The sequence below is a fragment of the Manihot esculenta genome, chromosome 1 (genome assembly GCF_001659605.2).
Source record: "Manihot esculenta cultivar AM560-2 chromosome 1, M.esculenta_v8, whole genome shotgun sequence".
Lineage (NCBI taxonomy): Eukaryota > Viridiplantae > Streptophyta > Magnoliopsida > Malpighiales > Euphorbiaceae > Manihot > Manihot esculenta.
Window position 1 is genome coordinate 5,638,410 of NC_035161.2, and position 18,914 is coordinate 5,657,323.

At 35.9% G+C, this 18,914-nt stretch overlaps 1 protein-coding gene across 2 annotated transcripts; it reads left to right on the plus strand.

Moving 5' to 3' along the window:
* Window positions 1-4,516: 4,516 nt before the first annotated feature.
* Window positions 4,517-8,874, plus strand: LOC110626444 (nuclear transport factor 2). 2 transcript variants are annotated; one of them, XM_021772355.2, is made up of 9 exons: window positions 4,517-4,679; window positions 5,568-5,749; window positions 6,415-6,715; window positions 6,794-7,065; window positions 7,145-7,292; window positions 7,392-7,513; window positions 7,604-7,669; window positions 8,247-8,298; window positions 8,475-8,874. In XM_021772355.2, exons 2-9 carry the CDS (start codon window positions 5,570-5,572, stop codon window positions 8,744-8,746), a joined length of 1,413 nt encoding a protein of 470 aa, XP_021628047.1. In that variant the 5' UTR covers window positions 4,517-4,679; window positions 5,568-5,569; the 3' UTR covers window positions 8,747-8,874. The 2 variants fall into 2 exon arrangements, with proteins under 2 accessions (XP_021628047.1, XP_021628053.1); XM_021772361.2 differs by having other exon boundaries at window positions 6,418-6,715.
* Window positions 8,875-18,914: the final 10,040 nt, after the last annotated feature.

Below are 18,914 nucleotides of genomic sequence, written 5' to 3' on the forward strand. Positions count from 1 at the left end.
TTGTGAGGGTCAATTTCAAGATTAGATATCCCAATCGTTCCATAGCAAGCACAAATAAATAAGTGGAAATCGGGTTACCTTGGCGCACCTCTCTAGTTGGCAAAAAGCTATCAGACACCTTATTATTCCATAGTACACGCATACGGGCAGAACGTAAACAAGTATCTACTATAGAACACCATTGGGATGGAAAATTAGTTTGCCTTAATCCAAGATGAAACCCCACTGAAGTCTATCACAGGCCTTCTCCAAATCCACCTTCAGCAACATCCACCCAGGACTCATAGATTTTTTATGCATCTTATGTATGACCTCTTGAAGGATAATGGCATTATCATGCATTTGCCTACCAGGAATGAAGCTGCATTGATTCAAAGAAATCAGCTGCGGGAGAACACACTTCATTATATTCACATGAACCTTAGATATCACTTTAAAGCCCACAATGGATAAGCTGATTGGTAGAAACTGAGATATAAACTCTGGAACTAGCACCTTAGGAATAAGAAAAATGAGAATGTCACCAACACCCGACAATACCACACCACCATTCAAGACATTCAAAACCATTGAAGTAAAAGAAGGTCCAACAACAACCCAAGACTGTTAAAAGAACATTGCATGAAAGCCATCCGGTCCCGACGCCTTATTCGGATCAATGGAAAACAAAGCCTGCTTTACCTCATTAGCAGAAAAAGCCTTTGATAATAATAGCACACTATCCTCACCAAAATAGGAAACCCATGATCCAAAATAGGCATACACACAAAGTACTGATCATCCAAATACAAAGCTTTTGGAAAAGTTAAAATAAGTCAAATTAACATGTACTTTTATTCAAGAGTAAAATAAGTTTAATTCAAATTTTTTGATCAATTAAGTCCCTGTATTGTTATTCAGTGACTAAATAAGCTCTCATCTAATATAATATTATTTTTTTATAATAAAACTTCTTTTTATAATTTTAAAAATTATTTATTATACCTTTGTATTTTTTTTAAAATTTTTATATTAATTAAAAATATTAAATTTTATTATTTTGAAAAATAACATTTTATTATATTAAAACTCATTTGCTCTTAATAAAAATATATAAATTTAATTAATTTAAAATTTTAAATTAAACTTAATTGATCATTAAATAAAAATATATAAATTTAATTAGACTTATTTCCATAAATTTATACATATCACGCATTCTTATTACTTAACTCCCTTTCGCCTCTAATTAAACATAGTGGAAAAGAATGCTATTTACTGAATAATTTGAGTACACCGATGATACTATGTAGTATTGGCAACTCAATATCAATGCATTATGCTAAGTAAATATTTTTTAGAAAAAATATTTTTCATATTTTTAAATATTTTTATTCAAAAAATTTAGTTAATAAAAAATATTTTTCTATCAAAAAATAAATTATTTTTCACACCTTAAAATTTTTATTAATGCATTTATATATAAATTTTATTTTCTAAATTAAAAATATTTTTTAAATATAAATTATTTTTTATAAATAAATGGAGGCTAAATATATATTTAAAATTTTTAGGTGGACTGCTACTGTATTAAAATGAGTCTCACCATTTTTTTTGGAGGAATAAATTTATTTGTACTTTAAAATTATCTTGAATCATGATAGATGGGGTGTAGATAAATATTTTTTTATTATATATATATAATTATTTTATTTAACAAATTTCAAATTTTATTTCTTTGATTTCTAAATCTCAATTTAAAAAAAAATTATTTAAATTATTATATAAAAAAATTATTTAAATTATCATAAGTGATAGTGGATCATGACGATTAAACGAACCTCAGAGTGTGCGATATTCACCCTAGCTTGACCGATGGGTTTAAGATCTCTTCCGTTGTTGACCTTGGATTCCTGATTGTATTTTATATATTATTAGATATTTAAAATATCTCTTAATATTTAATATGAATATAATTTAAAATTAATTTAAAAAATTCTTTTAATATATATTAAAAATAAAATGAATAAAAATTATGAGATAAAAAAAATATTAATTATATTTATTAGTAACTATAAAAATAAATTTAAATTAAATTTAAATTTTTTAAGCTAAATACTCGCTGTATTTCATAATTTTATTACTTTTTTATTATTTTAAAATTATTATCTATTTTTTATTATATATTATAATAATATATAAACTAACTATTATAATTTTATTTAATTTTATTTTAATTTCAAAATAGTTTTTATTAATTTATTAAATTTTATAAATGAGTATTTAAAATTTTTCATAATATTTAATAAAATTTAATGTATTTAAAATAAATAAAATTAAAAAAATTAACAATAAAAATTATCTTTCTTAATATATATAAAAAATTAAAATAATAATAATTATGAAATAAAAGGGTACACAGTATAACAATTAATTTTTAATATCTTGTATACATGTATTATGTTAAATGTCAATTTGAAAAAAATAAATATTTTTAATATTATTTTGCATGTAATTATATGAAAAGACAAAAAAAAAAAAGAGATTTCAGGATTTAATGTTTTTTTATAAAATATCAATTATAGTATTTTCCCTCAAAAAATAATATTTTAAACCTGAAATTGAATTTTAACATTTTATAAATAAACTAATATACATTATAACATTAAAACCATTTATAAACCTAGTTAAGTTATTTTTATTAATTTATTTCAAATATTTTTCAAATTTTAAATGAAAAACTAAATATTAATGTCTAATAATGAATTAAAAGATAAATTCACAAGTTATAAAGTTTTTTTTTTTTTTTTTTTTTGCGGTTTCATAAATTCTATGTTATACGTACATGAATATAAATGTAATGTTGGTTAGTAACTCAATGCAATTAATAGAATTAAATTACAAATTAAATATATTTTTTTCATAAAATCCTTTCTAAACTAGAAATTACAAAGCAATACATAGCATTGAAGAATGAATAAAAAATATATAAAAAGATGAAAAAAAAAGAATAACTTAACGAAATTATAAGTTAATGTTTTTTTTAATGAAAAATGTTATTAGGGAGAATAGATTTTAAATTTAGGGTTTCAGATCTCATATCCTTTCTTTTTTTGTTGTTCTACATCTTTGGGTAAGGATAATTCTATTAGCTGCATATTAAAATGCATTAATCAATTTTTTGGACACATCATAGGGTTGAATTATGTTGGATTATTTTCGGATGAATCCGTACCAATGTTTAATCCGACCTGCTTTATATCGCTAAATTAGAGTATGTAATTTACATCGCTAAATTAGAACATGTAATGTTGAATTGGTCTATTTATGAATGGTGTATTAGATTTTGAGTATATATTTTTATTCAGGATCCGATTTCACCATCAGAGATAAAAGACCCGACTCATTAATGTTTAAATTATTTAATTTAAAAAATTGACAATTTTTTCATCGTAAAATTAATTAATTCAACTTAGATGAATAATTTTATATTAAATCTTTGTATACAAACTATTTAATAAAAATTCTTAACAGTATTTTGAAAATTTTTTACTTTAATTTAGCTATTACTTTTATTATTAAAGGCTATTCTATGAACTTTTTAAAAATATAGAAACTCGTAACATTTTATAAGAATTATTATTTTTAATATAAATTTAAATAATTGAATAAATAAAAAATAAAAAAATTTTGTTTTAAAATATAAATTTAATTTAACCTTTGGTTTGATTTGAATTTAATTATTTTATTTATTTTGACATTTAATTTTTTTTATTTTGTTGTATATAGAACTCTTAGCTTTAATAAAAAAAAAAATTCATATTAGGTTCAAACTTCAAACTAGAGTAACATTCAGAAAATTCAAGAGGTGTCCACTCTATAGAAGTCTACAAAGGTCAACCCATAATTAATTAATTAATTAATTATGTTTTTTATTTTAGTTTTTTCGCTCGAAACCGTTCATTTGATTCGGCTGTCTTGCTCGTCAGTGACATACTCCAGTCATCCTACAATGTTATGTGTTTTGTGGTTTCATTTGATTCGGCTGTCTTGCTCATCAGTGACACACTCCAGTCATCCTACAATGTTCTGTGTTTTGTGGTTTAACGACGTGTAATTTCTCTATTGGCGGTTGAGGTTTCCTTTTTGCTCATGGTAAGTGTCAGTCGTCACCGCTAGTGATAGCCTGGATTTCAGCCTTTTCACCGTATCTAAACTCGTAAACTATTATTCAAAATAATAATAATTATTAAAAAAAAGCCACCGCTCTCAAACGGCACGTGTAGATCACTACAAACTCCTCCCTCATTCCTTTAAAAGCGCGTGGCAACAACATACTTCTCACCTACCTTCAAGACCCTGCGAATTCATCTAAATCAATTAGATCATCGCCGTCAATCCACATCAAGATTAATATCAGTGACGAACATCAGAATCAATCACAGCCGCGAAAATCTTACTTTGTGGGCCCACAATACTCTCACGTGATACTGAAGTGTGGACCCCACTTTCTGAAAATACTCACAAGGGAGGAGAGAAGAGTTGCAGCCAAAATCCCTGAAACCCCAAAGCTCTCTATAAAAGTCACCGTCCTATGTGATCGTTATTCCTTTCCGCCTCTCTGTGTATACTTGTCTTAAGTCTCTCTCTCTCTCTCTCTCTCTCGGCCCAGAGAGAGAATCTGATTGCACTTTCACCAGGTAGCCCTAGCTCCTTTTTCTCTGGATTGCTTGATTGGGTTTTGATTGATTGCGTCCTTGTTTAAATGGGTTGATAGCATATTTGTTTTTCTTTTTTTTGGTCGAATTTAATCCTGTGAGTTAGTTTGCTTTGATTTCGCATTGATTGGGTTGTTTTTTGATTTATTGATTTGCTTGTATTGTAATTTGGATCTGATTTTTAAGTTTTTGATTGATAGAGTTCTCTTCTTTTGACATGAGGCAATGCTTATCTTATTTTTTTTAGGAGTAAAGATATTGTCCTGCTTGATCCTTTTTGGGTAGTGAATAATGTTGTTTTTTTTGTCCTTTTTGCTGCTAAGTTGATCAAAAGATTGTCTTTTTGTCCATAAAAACTCGTTTTGTGATTTTATTTGAAGCTGCAATAGTGCAACGTGATTACTATTCAAAATTTCTGTAACTAAGGTTTTTCTAGTTCTTGTCGCACTTGAAATTTTTATTAATGAGCTAATAATTTGATATTTTTAGTAATTCTATTTCATTTTGCTACATGTTATGAATGATTCCTTCCCATCAAGACTTATCTTTTACCCTGGGTTTAGGGTGTGATATAACGTTATTGCTGTTGTTTCTTAATTTACTGACATTGATAAGAAGCTGGCTCACTAACGAGTCCACTGGAATATTCAAATATTTCATCGAATGTGTAACCTTCACTTAAGATCTTGACTCCATGCACCACGAAATTGTCTTTGAATAACCAAATGATATGTTTGTCTATGGTTTGTGTCTGATTTCATGTGGATTCTCATTTTCAGTTTGTGATTTCTGTAAATTCATGATTGTTTTATACTTTTTTGTTTTCAATCCTACGTTAGGCACTAGAATAATATAAATATATTTTGGCAGGGATGGCAACCCAGGGAGAAGAATCTACGCCCGCTCCTCAAGTTGTGGGGAATGCCTTTGTGGAGCAGTATTACAATATACTATCCAAGTCACCAGAGGTGGTTCACAAATTTTACCAGAATTCTAGTGTGATTACGCGGCCAGATTTTGATGGTCTTGTGTCATCTGCCACAACACTAGATGTAAGTTTTGCAGCAGATCAGTGAACTAAAAGCTGATGTTTGTGGATTGTGTTAAACAACTTCATCAGTTAGCAATAATTTCAATATCTCTCAAAATGCATCACACTTGCTATGTGTTAACATATTTGTTCATATGCAGTGCATCATCTTCTTCACTGATGTGTCAGATAAGTCTTGCATTGCTATTATGGATTACTTCCCTACCACCAAAGAAACCACTGTTCTTTTTTGTATGAAGCATTATTTATTATGTAGGTTCTGTTTATTTTTCTTTGTTTTTATGAAGAATGATATATTATGTAAAACCTGTTTTTGCCAGTTCCCTCCAATTATCTCTTATTGTATGGAAATAGGCATGCATCAAATCTAGCATTTTCTTAGTTAAAAATATTGATGTTTGTTTATACAGCTTGTCATATTGCTTGGTGTCAGCTTGTCATATTGCTTGGTGTGGTCTGTACCTTTTTTGGGATAGTTGTTACTGTCCTGGTGTATATTTTTGTTGCAGAGTATTGAGAATGGATATTGTTATTTTCATTGCATTCAATTATTGATGTTTTATGCTTTTATTACTTATAATCTAGCACTGCTTCTTTTTTTAAGAAAAAATGTGGGCAAAGTATTTACAGGTTCTAATGATTAAATGGGCATGCGTTTTTTTATAGCAGGGCATTGACAAGATGATTCTTTCCCTTGACTATAAGAATTGTGTGGTTGAGATATTGACCACTGATGCTCAAGAGTCTTTTGGAGATGGGGTGATAGTTTTAGTGACGGGTTTCTTTACTGGAAAGGATGATATTAGACGCAAGTTTACACAGTTATTCTTCCTGGCTCCACAAGACAGTCGTGCTTACTTTGTTTTAAATGATATCTTCCGGTATGTGGATGAAGAAGCAGTAGTTCCCATTAAAATCAATGATGCTGATGAAACTGCTCCTGCTGCTCCTGTCACACCAGATCCTGGTTTGTTTTGGTATTTTTGTTACCTGATTGTTGTTGTTCTAATGGTCAGAAAGATTATTGTTTCCTTTGATATTTCAGAGCCAACTCTGGTTTCCGATCATTCTGTGGTGGATCATGAAGCTCCTCATTTTGAGGAGGATACTGTTCAAGCTGAGGAATCCAGTCTTCCACTGGACAATGGAAAGATTTCTACTGATGATGAAGTTATTTCTGATCCATCAGTTGGTAAAATTCAGAATGATGTCCCCCCCCCTACGGGTAGTACAGTTCAAAGTGATTCTCTCTCAGTTCCTGAGGCAACTGTTTCAAATGTCCAGGAGGATCTTCCTAAGAAATCATATGCTTCTGTTGTGCGTTCATACACAATGATTAGGTAAAAAATATCCTTATAGTTAAACATAATTAATTTCTTTTGTTGTGTTGGCTCAGGCAAATGCATTGAATTATAAAAAGCAACCATTCCAACAGAGGATTTTACCTGTCAAACCTGTTGAACATTTACGAGCAACTGTTGTGCCTGAAGTGTCCCCACCACCAGTCAATAATAAACCTGTGGAAAAGAATAATACTGATTCAGGTTGACTATTTAGTTTCAATTTGGGTTTTTGCCTTGAAACCTTTTAGAGACTACTGCTTTTTTCTTCAGTCATGTCATATTTTCAATTCATCTGTGCAGTTAAGGGTTACTCCATTTTTGTTGCCAATTTGCCCATGAATGCAACTGTTGAACAGCTTATAGAGACTTTTGAGAAATTTGGGCCTATTAAACCTAACGGTGTTCAAGTTAGAAGTTACAAGGTATTCTTCAGATTTATTTTTCTGCAATCTCAATTTCATTGGTTTAAATTTTTTGTGACTCACGCATTCGCATGGAACTCCTTTTTCCAGCAAGAAAAGAATTGTTTTGGCTTTGTGGAATTTGAATCTGTGAATTCTATGCAGAGTGCCCTTGAGGTACTGTCCATACCTTCCTTAATCTTTGCTTTAAGCTTAATCTTGTTTATGTTTTTTTTTTCTTTAACAATTAAAAACCTTGGTTTGTTTTTGTTGTACTCCTCCCTTTGTATGGTCTGGTAATATATGGCTGTGAGCATTATTGTCTTTCTAACTCGTGCATACATTCAGGTCTAATCTCATGTATTCTCTGTGATTAGTTCAGAGAGGAACTGAGATGTGTGTGCTTGTTGCATAAGCTCTTGTTTTGTTGTCCCTTCCTTGCACTCTTCAAATCTGAAATATCCATATTAAATCTTTGAGATGAGGTGAAAACTAATCTGCTTTCTGGGTCATTTGTGGTAGACTTCTTTTTGATATCTAGTTGCAGGTGTTCTGCTGTATAGAGGTTTACTCAATTTTTATTTCTCTTTTGGAGATACTTGTGTTCATAGTTGCTATTTGATATTATTTAAAGGGTTAAAAGTTATTCATTTTAAATTGAAATTTGGTATGTTGTTGCAAAACTATAACAACTCCTTCTGACAAGGACAGTTTCCCTTGCATTTATCTGAATTTTTATTGTTCCTTGTTTCAGGTGTCCTCTATCAAGATTGGTGACAGACTGGCTCATATCGAGGAAAAAAAAGGTAAGTCCAATGCCATTCTTTTCTTTTCTTTCTTCTTCTTATTAGAAGCACTTTTCAAGTTGTATGTTATTAGGCTAAATTCAACTAAAACTTGTTAAATTATGGCTAAAACCCCTCTAAACTGAACTCCCTTTGGGTTATGATATGAGCCTAACTTTATTTGGTTGCCTTTGTAGCCAATAATGAAGGTGGGAAATTCCCACCTAGAAAGGGTGGTTTCCGAAGTGACGGTTTTAGGAACCGAGGAAACTTTGGCGGAGGTCGAGGCTATGGGAGGAATGAGTCTGACAATCAGGGTGGATCATCTGGTCAGTATCGTGGTACTGGCAGACAAAATGCAGAAGGTAACCCGAAAGTTTATCAGAATGGAGGTGGAAGAGTTGCCCGTCAGGCTCAATCACAAGCACAAGCTCAAGCTCAAGCTCAATCTCCAGGTGGGAAGAACTAGTTTGCTGCTTTCTGCTGGAAATTTTGTTTATTATAAATTGTTTACCTCAATTTTTCAGATAGGGAAGTATTTGGACAATCACGTTGCGAGCCTTTATTATTATTATTATTATTATTATTTTTCTCCTAGCACAATTCTAGCTATTTTCATATCATTTAAAAGCAGAACAGAGCATGCAGGCATTTTCTCCTAGCATAATTTTAGAAATAAATAATATTTCTAACATGTCTTACTATGAGCAGTATTCGGTTCAAATCGAAAAACTGATCAAACTGAATTGATTTAAAAATTTAATTTGATTTTTTATATATTTTGATTCGGTTTGATTTTGATAAAAAAAAATGAACCGAACCGATTAGTGATAATAATATGTTTTTTCAAATAATATAGAGAAATTAAAATTAAAATATTTTAATTAAATTTTAAAATATTAAAAATAAAGTGTAAAAAATTAAAAAATTATTAAAAATCAAAATTGATTAAATCGAATTGTATTGAATCAGACTGGTTTGATTTAATTCGGTTTTTGATTAAAATTGGTTCGGTTTGGTTTTTATATACTAAAATTTTAGTTTTTAGTTTATTCAGTTTGGTTCGGTTTTGAATCGAATTGATCGAATGCTCACGTATTCTTACTGGCAAATAATCCATGAATTTCATTTTGATTTTTGATGTACAGTTTGAATTAATTTTTGGGATAAAAAAATTAAAAGTTAATGAGAAAAAATAGAGGAGTTTAATATGATGCAGTCGTATGATTCCATTATACCTTTGCCAATTCAATCATACCTTTGCCAATTCAATTAAAGACATTATTCCTACTGACCTTAAAGATATATTCTCTATGTCGACAAATCTAATTAGTTAATTATAAGGCTAATTCTGGATTAGTATTTTTTTAATTAATAATTTGTTTTTCACAAATACAAAATCAGAAGCCTGAAATTTAACTTCTTATATGCTATTGATGAAAAAGGCTAATGTGTATTTATTTTCATACTTTTAATTTAAATATTTAAGGGTAAATTGCAATCAAATTTTTAATTTTGTATGAAATTATTTAATTCGCTCATATTATAAAATCACTAAATTAAAATGATTATTTATTTTGTAAAATAACACTTTTTAATTGTTATTTTAGTTATCACAAACTATTTATATTATTTAGTTAATTTTAAATATTTATATTATTTAATTTTTTATAAAAAATAAAATAAATTGATTAAGCTTATTTGACATAAAATTTAAAAAATTCAATTTTAAAAAAATATCAAAAATAATTTAATTAAATATTTTTTTAAAAAAAATAAATTAGTAAAATTTTCTCCCAATATTTAATTTGTTAATAGTATTTTACCTCTTGAAAATAAGAAAGGAGTGGGATGCACATGGCTTGGAAGGTGATAGAGAGAGCCCTTTATGCATTCACTTGGTGAAGTTGGATGATCACTATCTAGTGGGTGACCACCGATTTTCACCCCTCATGTAACGACCCCAAAATGGACCGTCACCGGCGCTAGGATTCAGGTCGGCTTAAGACCGCCAGAACCCGTAGCAAGCCTGCTATACTCTCTGTGTACCTGTAAAACTCATACATGATCATACATTTTCTGTAAAACAATAACAACTCTGTGCTGAACCAAGGCTTAACCTGTGCATGCACTATCTCTGTACTCTGTACTCTGTACTCTGTACCCCTGACTAGAGCTTGCTCTAGATGGGTTAACTCATACCTGTTAAGCCTGGTTATAAAACATACAGAAAAACATAGACATAGATATATATCCAGATCATGTACAACACATACATCACTAAGTCAAGCACAACTCTAACGTTATACACAACTATAACATCTCTTTACAAGTTACATGTCCACTCTATACGATTACAAGCTCTTTTACTCTTTCTCTTACTGTACTCTGCTGGACTGTCCCTGTACACTGTACACTGAACCTGCAAAACTGTGATTAAGGGAGTGGGATGAGCTCTCTAGCCCAGTGAGTAGAACAGTAAAATATCTCAGTAAAACATGATCTCATGAAATGCGTCATAACACAAACAAGCCACATCAAGAGTAAACCTGTCACCACATAGTCCCAGTAAACCGTGCCAGGCCGTAGACTGGGGTCCTGGGCTTCCTGTACCATATATGTATATGTGTATATAACACCTGTACTTACCCTTTGCCAGTATAGACTACTTGCCTATACCCGCCAGACCGTAGAATGGGGTCCTGGTCTTCCTTTACCTGCCAGGCCGTAGAATGGGGCCCTGGTCTTCCTGTCTGGCACTACTGGATCATTCAGCATTTACCCACACCAATAATAAAGCTATGCAATGCAACATCTTTGTGCATTCTAATGCAATCACCCTATGGTATAAATATGATGCATGAAATATGCTAAAAGCAGTTATTGTCTGAATTAAATTAAGTAATCAGTTTAGTTCCACTCACCTCTGGCTCTGGACTGACTCTGCAGGTTCTGTACACTCTGGAGCAGTACTCACTGCTGCTCTCTCTGGTTCCTCTGGTCTGTACAGATACAGATAAATGCAAATGAGGGACCAAACTAACTGCTGACCAACTCTATTAAACTTCCCAAGACTCCCCTTAACCTCTCTCTAAACCTCATGCAAAGCATGCAAAAGAAGGCTGGACAGAACACTTTCGGCGGCAGGTTCGGCGGCCGAAAGTCCTCTCCAGAGACGAAACTCAAGTACCTTCGGCGGCCGAATCTAATGCTTCGGCGGCCGAACCCTTTCGGGGCCAAGTTTCGGGGGCCAAAACATACTCCAGAGACGAAAGTCTCTAACCTTCGGCGGCACCTTCGGCGGCCGAACCCCCTAAACAGAGCCGAACATGCAAAACTCTCGGGGCAAGCTGTGGCAGCCTAAGCCACCATGCAAGAGGTTCGGCGGCCGAATGAACTTTCGGCTGCCGAACCTGAGTTCATCCAGAACTCAGCCCGACGGCAAACCAAGTAATATGCATAATCAAACTCCTCAACACACATATACATAAGTATATGGTCACAGGGGTCCAAAACTATCTAATAACCCCAAACAACAAATCAAACATAACACATAACCATATATATACATGCATAAATCATCAAAACTCCCTTTACTATCCTAAGCATGCATCTCTTTCCTTTAACCCCATAAAACCTTCAGAAAACATATAACAAGGTTCAGCTCTTCCCTTACCTCTGTACACAGGAAGCTGAACACGCTGAACAAGGGAAAACGGACCAACTCTCCTCAAACTCTCAAACTCTCACAAAACTTAGCTTTTTGTTTCAAAACACTCAAACCCTTGTGAACGATCAACACACTCTGCATGAGCTGCTCAAACTCAGCACATAAAGTATGGGAGACGTGGCCAATCCTCTGGACAGGGTTTGGAGCCAACACCTGTCCAAAATGCTGACTAAGGATCGCACAAGAGCTGGCTGAGCAACGCAGCTTCGGCGGCCGATGCGCATGCAAACTCATGCAACGGCAGCCGAACATTGAGCACTTTCGGCGGCCGAACTTACCTTCGGCGGCCGAACTTGGCTCATCAGCCTTCGGTCATTTCAACTCAAAACTTAAATCCATTTGACTTTACCCTATTAACACACAGCATCACATATAGTAAAACATAAATTCTACCCTCCGCTAAAAGTCCGACACCCCGGATTCCACCGGACGACAGGAATTCCGATGCCGGATTCTAGCCGGGTATTACACCTCAAATTGGATAAGTGTAAGAGATATTATTCCACGTATATACATGAAAAACTTATCTAAGTTCAATTTATTAAATATCCAACATATATACAGGTAGTATCTGTAAAAAAATTAAATAAAATCCATATGTATATATATTAATTCATGGTAGATTGATTTTGGATAATAATTTATTTATATATATAAGCAAATCTTAGTTAAATCATTAGTATTGACGTGATAGAAATGAAACTATGCTGCAATTGGTTAATTTGTAAGAAAGAGAATGTGAGGTGGTTGGTGGCTACGGCAGCCACTTTAATCCTTAAATCAGTAAACTGAAAAAAAGAATGAATATAAGGAATTGTTTAGAATCCAAGAGTAATTGTGTAAAAATTACGTACCTTTATCTCTATAATCATTAATTTTTATACTGTAAAAATATGAAATTAACTATAATATTTTCTAAAAATTCGGCTGGTGCCGACTAATTGATCGAGGACCCCGTGAATATAGGCATAATAGAAATTTATTGAATTGTGCCTTCTAAAGGTAACTTTATGCAAAGACTTGTCCTTTTCAGAAGAGAGCGAGTATCCAGATCTTCCTTTCCGCTGGTTTGACTGTGTATCGACTTATCAGACTATTGCCATGTAACCCTATCTTATGATGACAGCTTATAACTTATTTTGGGCGATTATTGTGTTACATCAGAGGTCCCCCCGCTGGTCTTCGGTTCTTCAGATTCGAAGGTGATAGTTGTCTTCACGATTTGGAGCATGTGGCTCATTTAGCTTGGCCTTTCTCTGCTCACGTCGCTGTACCTTCTCTGTCCATAAATGATAATTGTCTTGTTCTTTGAGCCACATTCAAAACCTGCAGTTGAAACCGTCATATAAAAACCCTACTTCTCCTCTAGATATCGCTTTTACTTACAAACGACTTCTGTGCTTTAGAAAAGCCTTGACCACTTATCTTATTCGCACACTTAAGGTAATTCCTATTCACTTTCAGTTTCATAGCAATGAATAAGAATATTTCTTCTTCTGCTTTTGGTGGGAGTTATGCCTCAAGCTCCTCCTACGATGTTCCCATTCGTGCTCCAGCTCCCATCGTTCCCCTGAGGGCAATCCATGAAGCCGAAGGCAATATGATCAGCGACACCCCTTCCATTCTAACAAAGAGAGATATAGATCGTCTTCACGACACATACCACATCTCTCAATAAATCTTTCGTGTCTTCGTGTAGATGACCAGATCCCTGCGGAGGATACCATCACAGTCTACGAAGAGCAGCTGAAGGCAGATCTTCAGTATCCCATGGACCCATTTTTCACTGAGGTCTTTCAATTCCATAAGCTTTCAGTTGTCCGGCTGCACCCCAACAACGGGAGAATTTTGGTGGCCTTCCGGTTCGTTTGTTTCAATAAACGTATCGAGCCGAGTGTGGTCCTCTTCTCTCAACTGTACCAGTTGGTCACTCGAAAAAACAAAGAGTTCTGATTTTTCAGTGGGAGGAAACGCCAGACACAGTTTGACCGGATACCTTGTTCCCTAAAACGATGGAAGAACAAATTTTTTATCTTCCGCCATAAGATGTTCGAGGGTTTTGGTCCCCTTCGTACCAGCTAGAACGTGTATATGGAGTTGAGAAAGGATAGGGTCCAGCCGCGAAGGAATGAGGAAGAGGCTCTGGACCTCCTCTAGACGATGGCCAAGTCCCAGAAGATAGACATCCTTAAGGCGGTGAGGAATCCTATTTTGTCTTGGCAGAGCCAACTCTAGGTGAGCCAAGTTCGGGGTCCTCACCTGCCTAGCCTTCCTTGCCTTCGGGAAAGCACCTCTCTGGCCAACAAGCAGGGTATTTCTCTTTCCAACCCTTTTTGTATTTCAAACTGCCTTACTTATTCACTTTTTATTCTGTGCAGTTATGGCCAGATCAAAAGCTAAATTCGTAGAGGCTGCTTATACTACTCGGAAAGGTAAGGCTTTTGCTGGAGCAATCGCGCCTCCGCCTAAGCATGCTCATCGTGCCAAGGAGATTATCACTCTTCCTTCCCCCCTTCCTCCCCCTATAGCCAAGGAACCAACCTACACTTAACCTGAGTCTTCCACGAGAGGAGAACCTGAAGCAGTTCCTGCTAAAGCTGTAACTTCATAAGGAGAGGTTGAAGTGGAAGTCTTAAGGCCTCGGGGCATCCAGCACCTGGCGCTGGCACTGACTCAGACAGCCTCTCTTCTCGAGGAACCCCGGTTGTTTGTCCTGATAACTAAGAATGCCCTACAACCTAGAGATCGTCGTCACCTAAATGCTGTCAACACAGACAATCTCTACAATAATATCATCCAGTCTGCGATGGAGAGCGCCCTGTATGCATACATGGCTAAGGAGCGAGACAAGGCTCTAAGGCGAGAGTTTGGGGCATAAAAAATGGACAAAAGTATCCTACAAGAAGAGTTCTTGAGGCTGAAGGCTCGGGTTGATGAAGTGGAGAGGACCATGAAAGAGATGCTAGAGTCTCTGGATGTAACGACCCGGAAACCGGACCGCTACCAGCGCTAGGATCCAAATCGGCTTAAGGCCGCCGGGACCCGTAGCAAGCCAAACATTCATCCTGTAGACCTGTTTAATCCCATACATGATCAACAATTACATAAAAATTTAAAACTTTCTCATTTAATCATTCATTCATTCATTCTTTCATTCCTTCTTTTACCAAGCTTAACCTGTGCATGCACAAATCACAACATAAAACCTCTCACTGGAGTCCTCATCAAATACTCCAATGGGGTATCATAACATACATTAAGCTTGGTTTACATAATCATCATTAAACATTTAAGATCATGCACTAGAAAGGGATTAACAACATACTATGGTCAAGCACAACTCTAAACTTACATAATCATCAATACATTACATTTCTATACTATACTTTTACATTACATCATATTCATGTCCACATCTATCTATTACATAAAACATAACTCTACTCCTGCAAATCTGGGGGTTAAGGGAGAGGGGTGAGCTATAAAGCCCAGTGAGCAGAATAAATAAATATTCAATTTAAATTTCATGCTTTCATGATATGCAACACATCACAAACAAATCACATCAAGGATGGTATTGTCACCAATAGTCCTCTATATTCCAAGATGTTGGGACGTAGAATGGGTCAACCGGACTTTCTCTTAAACATAACATATCATAACATTCCAATGTGCCGGGACGTAAAATGGGTCAACCGGTCTTTCTCTTACATAGTGCCGGGACGTAGAATGGGTCAACCGGACTTCCATACCATACCATACCGTATCATATTACATCGTATCATATTGAGGACTAAGGATCATCCAACATCCATCCACATCATCATCAAATTATGCAATGCAACATATTCGTGAATTCTAATGCAAACAACCTAGAATATCACATGGCATTCGTGATGCATGAACATGCTCAAATCTATATTTATTTGCTTTAAATCATAAGTGTTTATTCTACTCACCTCAGGTTAGCTCTGACAAAACACTGAAGCAGCTGTCTCACTGCTGGGGTTCTCGATTCCTCAAGTTCGAACCTATACAGGTGGACTCAAATGAGAGACCAAACATCTATGAACATGACTCTAAAATACTCCCTAAAAACCCCCTAAAACACCTTAAAACAATCACATAAATCATGTAAAGGAAGGCTGAACAGGGCACTTTCGGCGGCAGGTTCGGCGGCTGAAAGTCCCTCTAGAGCCGAAAGTCATGCACCTTCGGCGGCACTTTCGGCGGCCGAAGGTTCCCTCTAGAGACGAAACTCATGCATGTTCGGCGGCACCTTCGGCGGCCGAAACTCCCTTCCAGAGCCGAAAGTCCACTTTCGAGGGCAGGGTTCGGCAGCCAGAAGTTGGCCTCCATAGGCAGGTTCGGCGGCCGAAAGAGCCTTCGGCTGCCGAACCTGAGTTCTTCCCAAGAGCAGAACTCAGCCTCTTTCATGCATAAAAACCTCCCAATCCATTCCATCATGCATTTACCTAGTCTACAACATGCAAACTCAAACCAATAAGCACATAGGGGTCTCAAACTAACTTAAACCCCAATCAAAACACATCAAACAACCCACATTGCTCATAAGCATAACATAAACCCATAAACTCAACAATAACCTAAACATGCATTTCTACCCCATAGATCTTCATAAAACTTGTTTAAAACATACAAAGAAGGTTGGATCTAAGATTACCTCTTGAAGATCGAGAGAAAAGACGATCCTAGCTTGGAGATAGGGAGAAATCAACTTTTTGGTCTCCAAGCTTCAAAACTTGCTCTTTTGCTCAAATATCTTCAAACCAAGTGAAAACTCATAAGAAAATCATGAAGATTCGAAGGAAGAAGCTCAAAATCGATGAGGGATGGTGGAGGACTCATCTTGGCCGAAAACGGGGAAAAAAGCTCACCCGTTCGGACATGGGGACCCCTTTATAGGTGGCTGGCTAGGCCACTTTCGGGGGCCTAACGTGCCTCCGCATGTATGCCATGTTCGGCGGCCGAACATAAGGTTCGGCGGCCGAACCTGGACTTCCCTCACTTATGCCTTCGGGGGCCTAAAGCACTCCCGAAGCGCATGCATGTTCGGCAGCCGAACTTGAGGTCGGCGGCCGAACCTGGGTCTTCCTCCAAGGTTATTTTCATACAAAACTCATTTCCTTTCTTGCTAAAAACCATAAAATACATTAAAACATTTTATGAAAACATGGTTTTACCCTTCTAGAGGTTTTCGACATCCGAGATTCCATCGGACGGTAGGAATTCTGATACCGGAGTCTAGCCGGGTATTACATTCTCCCCCCCTTAAGAACATTCGTCCCCGAATGTTCACCAAACAAACATAGCATGGCATAAAACATAAACATTTACATAAAACACATAACACTTACTTTAAAAGAGATGAGGATATTGCTGGAGCATGGATTCCCGTGTCTCCCAGGTACACTCCTCAATGTTGTGGTGATTCCAAGGGACTTTCACCATCGGGATCTCCTTGTTTCTCAACTTTCTGATCTGAGTGTCAAGAATCCGTACTGCCTGTTCAACATAAGTGAGATCCTCTTGGACCTTCACATCAGGCTCACTAAGAATCTTGCCCGGATCTGACACAAACTTTCTTAACATGGAAACATGGAAAACTGGATGGATTCTCTCCATTGAAGCAGGTAAATCTAGCTTATACGATACATTCCCAATCTTTTGCAAGATCTCAAAGGGTTCGATGTACCGTGGAGCTAGCTTACCTTTCTTTCCGAACCGAATCACCCCTTTTATTGGAGACACCTTGAGCAATACCAAGTCCCCCTTCTGAAACTCTACTAGCCTTCTGCGGACATCTGCATAACTCTTTTGCCTACTCACAGCAGTCTTGATCCTTTCTCTGATTATGGGCACCACTCTGCTGGTGATCTCTACTAGCTCAGGACCTGCCAAGGCCTCTTCTCCAACTTCTTCCCAACAGACAGGCGACCTGCACTTCCTTCCATATAAAGCTTCATATGGAGCCATCCCAATGCTAGCATGATAGCTGTTATTGTAGGCAAACTCCACCAAAGGTAGATGCTGCCTCCAAGAACCGCCAAAATCCAGCACACACATTCGGAGCATATCCTCTATTGTTTGGATGGTCCTCTCTGATTGTCCGTCCGTCTGAGGATGGAAAGCAGTGCTAAAATCCAACCTGGTACCCATAGCATTCTACAGACTCCGCCAAAACCTGGAGGTGAACTGGGGCCCTCTATCAGACACTATTGAAATAGGAACCCCATGCAACCTGACAACCTCATCAACATACACCTGCGCCAACTTGTCCACAGAGTAGCCACTCCTGACAGGGATGAAGTGAGCAGATTTGGTCAGTCCGTCCACAATCACCCATATGGAGTCTAGTCTGTTGGACGCTGCCGGTAACCCCACCACGAAGTCCATAGCAATATTCTCCCATTTCCACTCTGGAATAGGTAGTGGGTTAAGCATTCTAGCCGGCTTCTGATGTTCCAGCTTCGCAGGCTGACACGAACTGTGCCACTTCTCTCTTCATAGCTGGCCACCAATAAACCCTCTTCAGATCTTGATACATTTTGGTGGCTCCAGGGTGAACACTGTATCTGGCATTATGAGCCTCTCTCATAATGTCTCCCTTCAGTCCCACATCATCTGGTACACACAATCTATTCCGATAGCGGAGGATCTCCTTGCTGTCAAACCTGAATTCTTCATTCTTGCCTGACTGAACAGTCCTGGCAATCTTTACTAACTCTGGGTCCTCATGCTGTTTCTGAGCCACCTGCTCCAGAAACACGGGTGCTACTCTCATCTGGGCTATCAAAGCACCTGTACCAGACAACTCCAACTGCAGACCTTCATTGATGAGCTCGAAGAACTCCCTCACTACTGGCATCCTCTCTGCTGAAATATG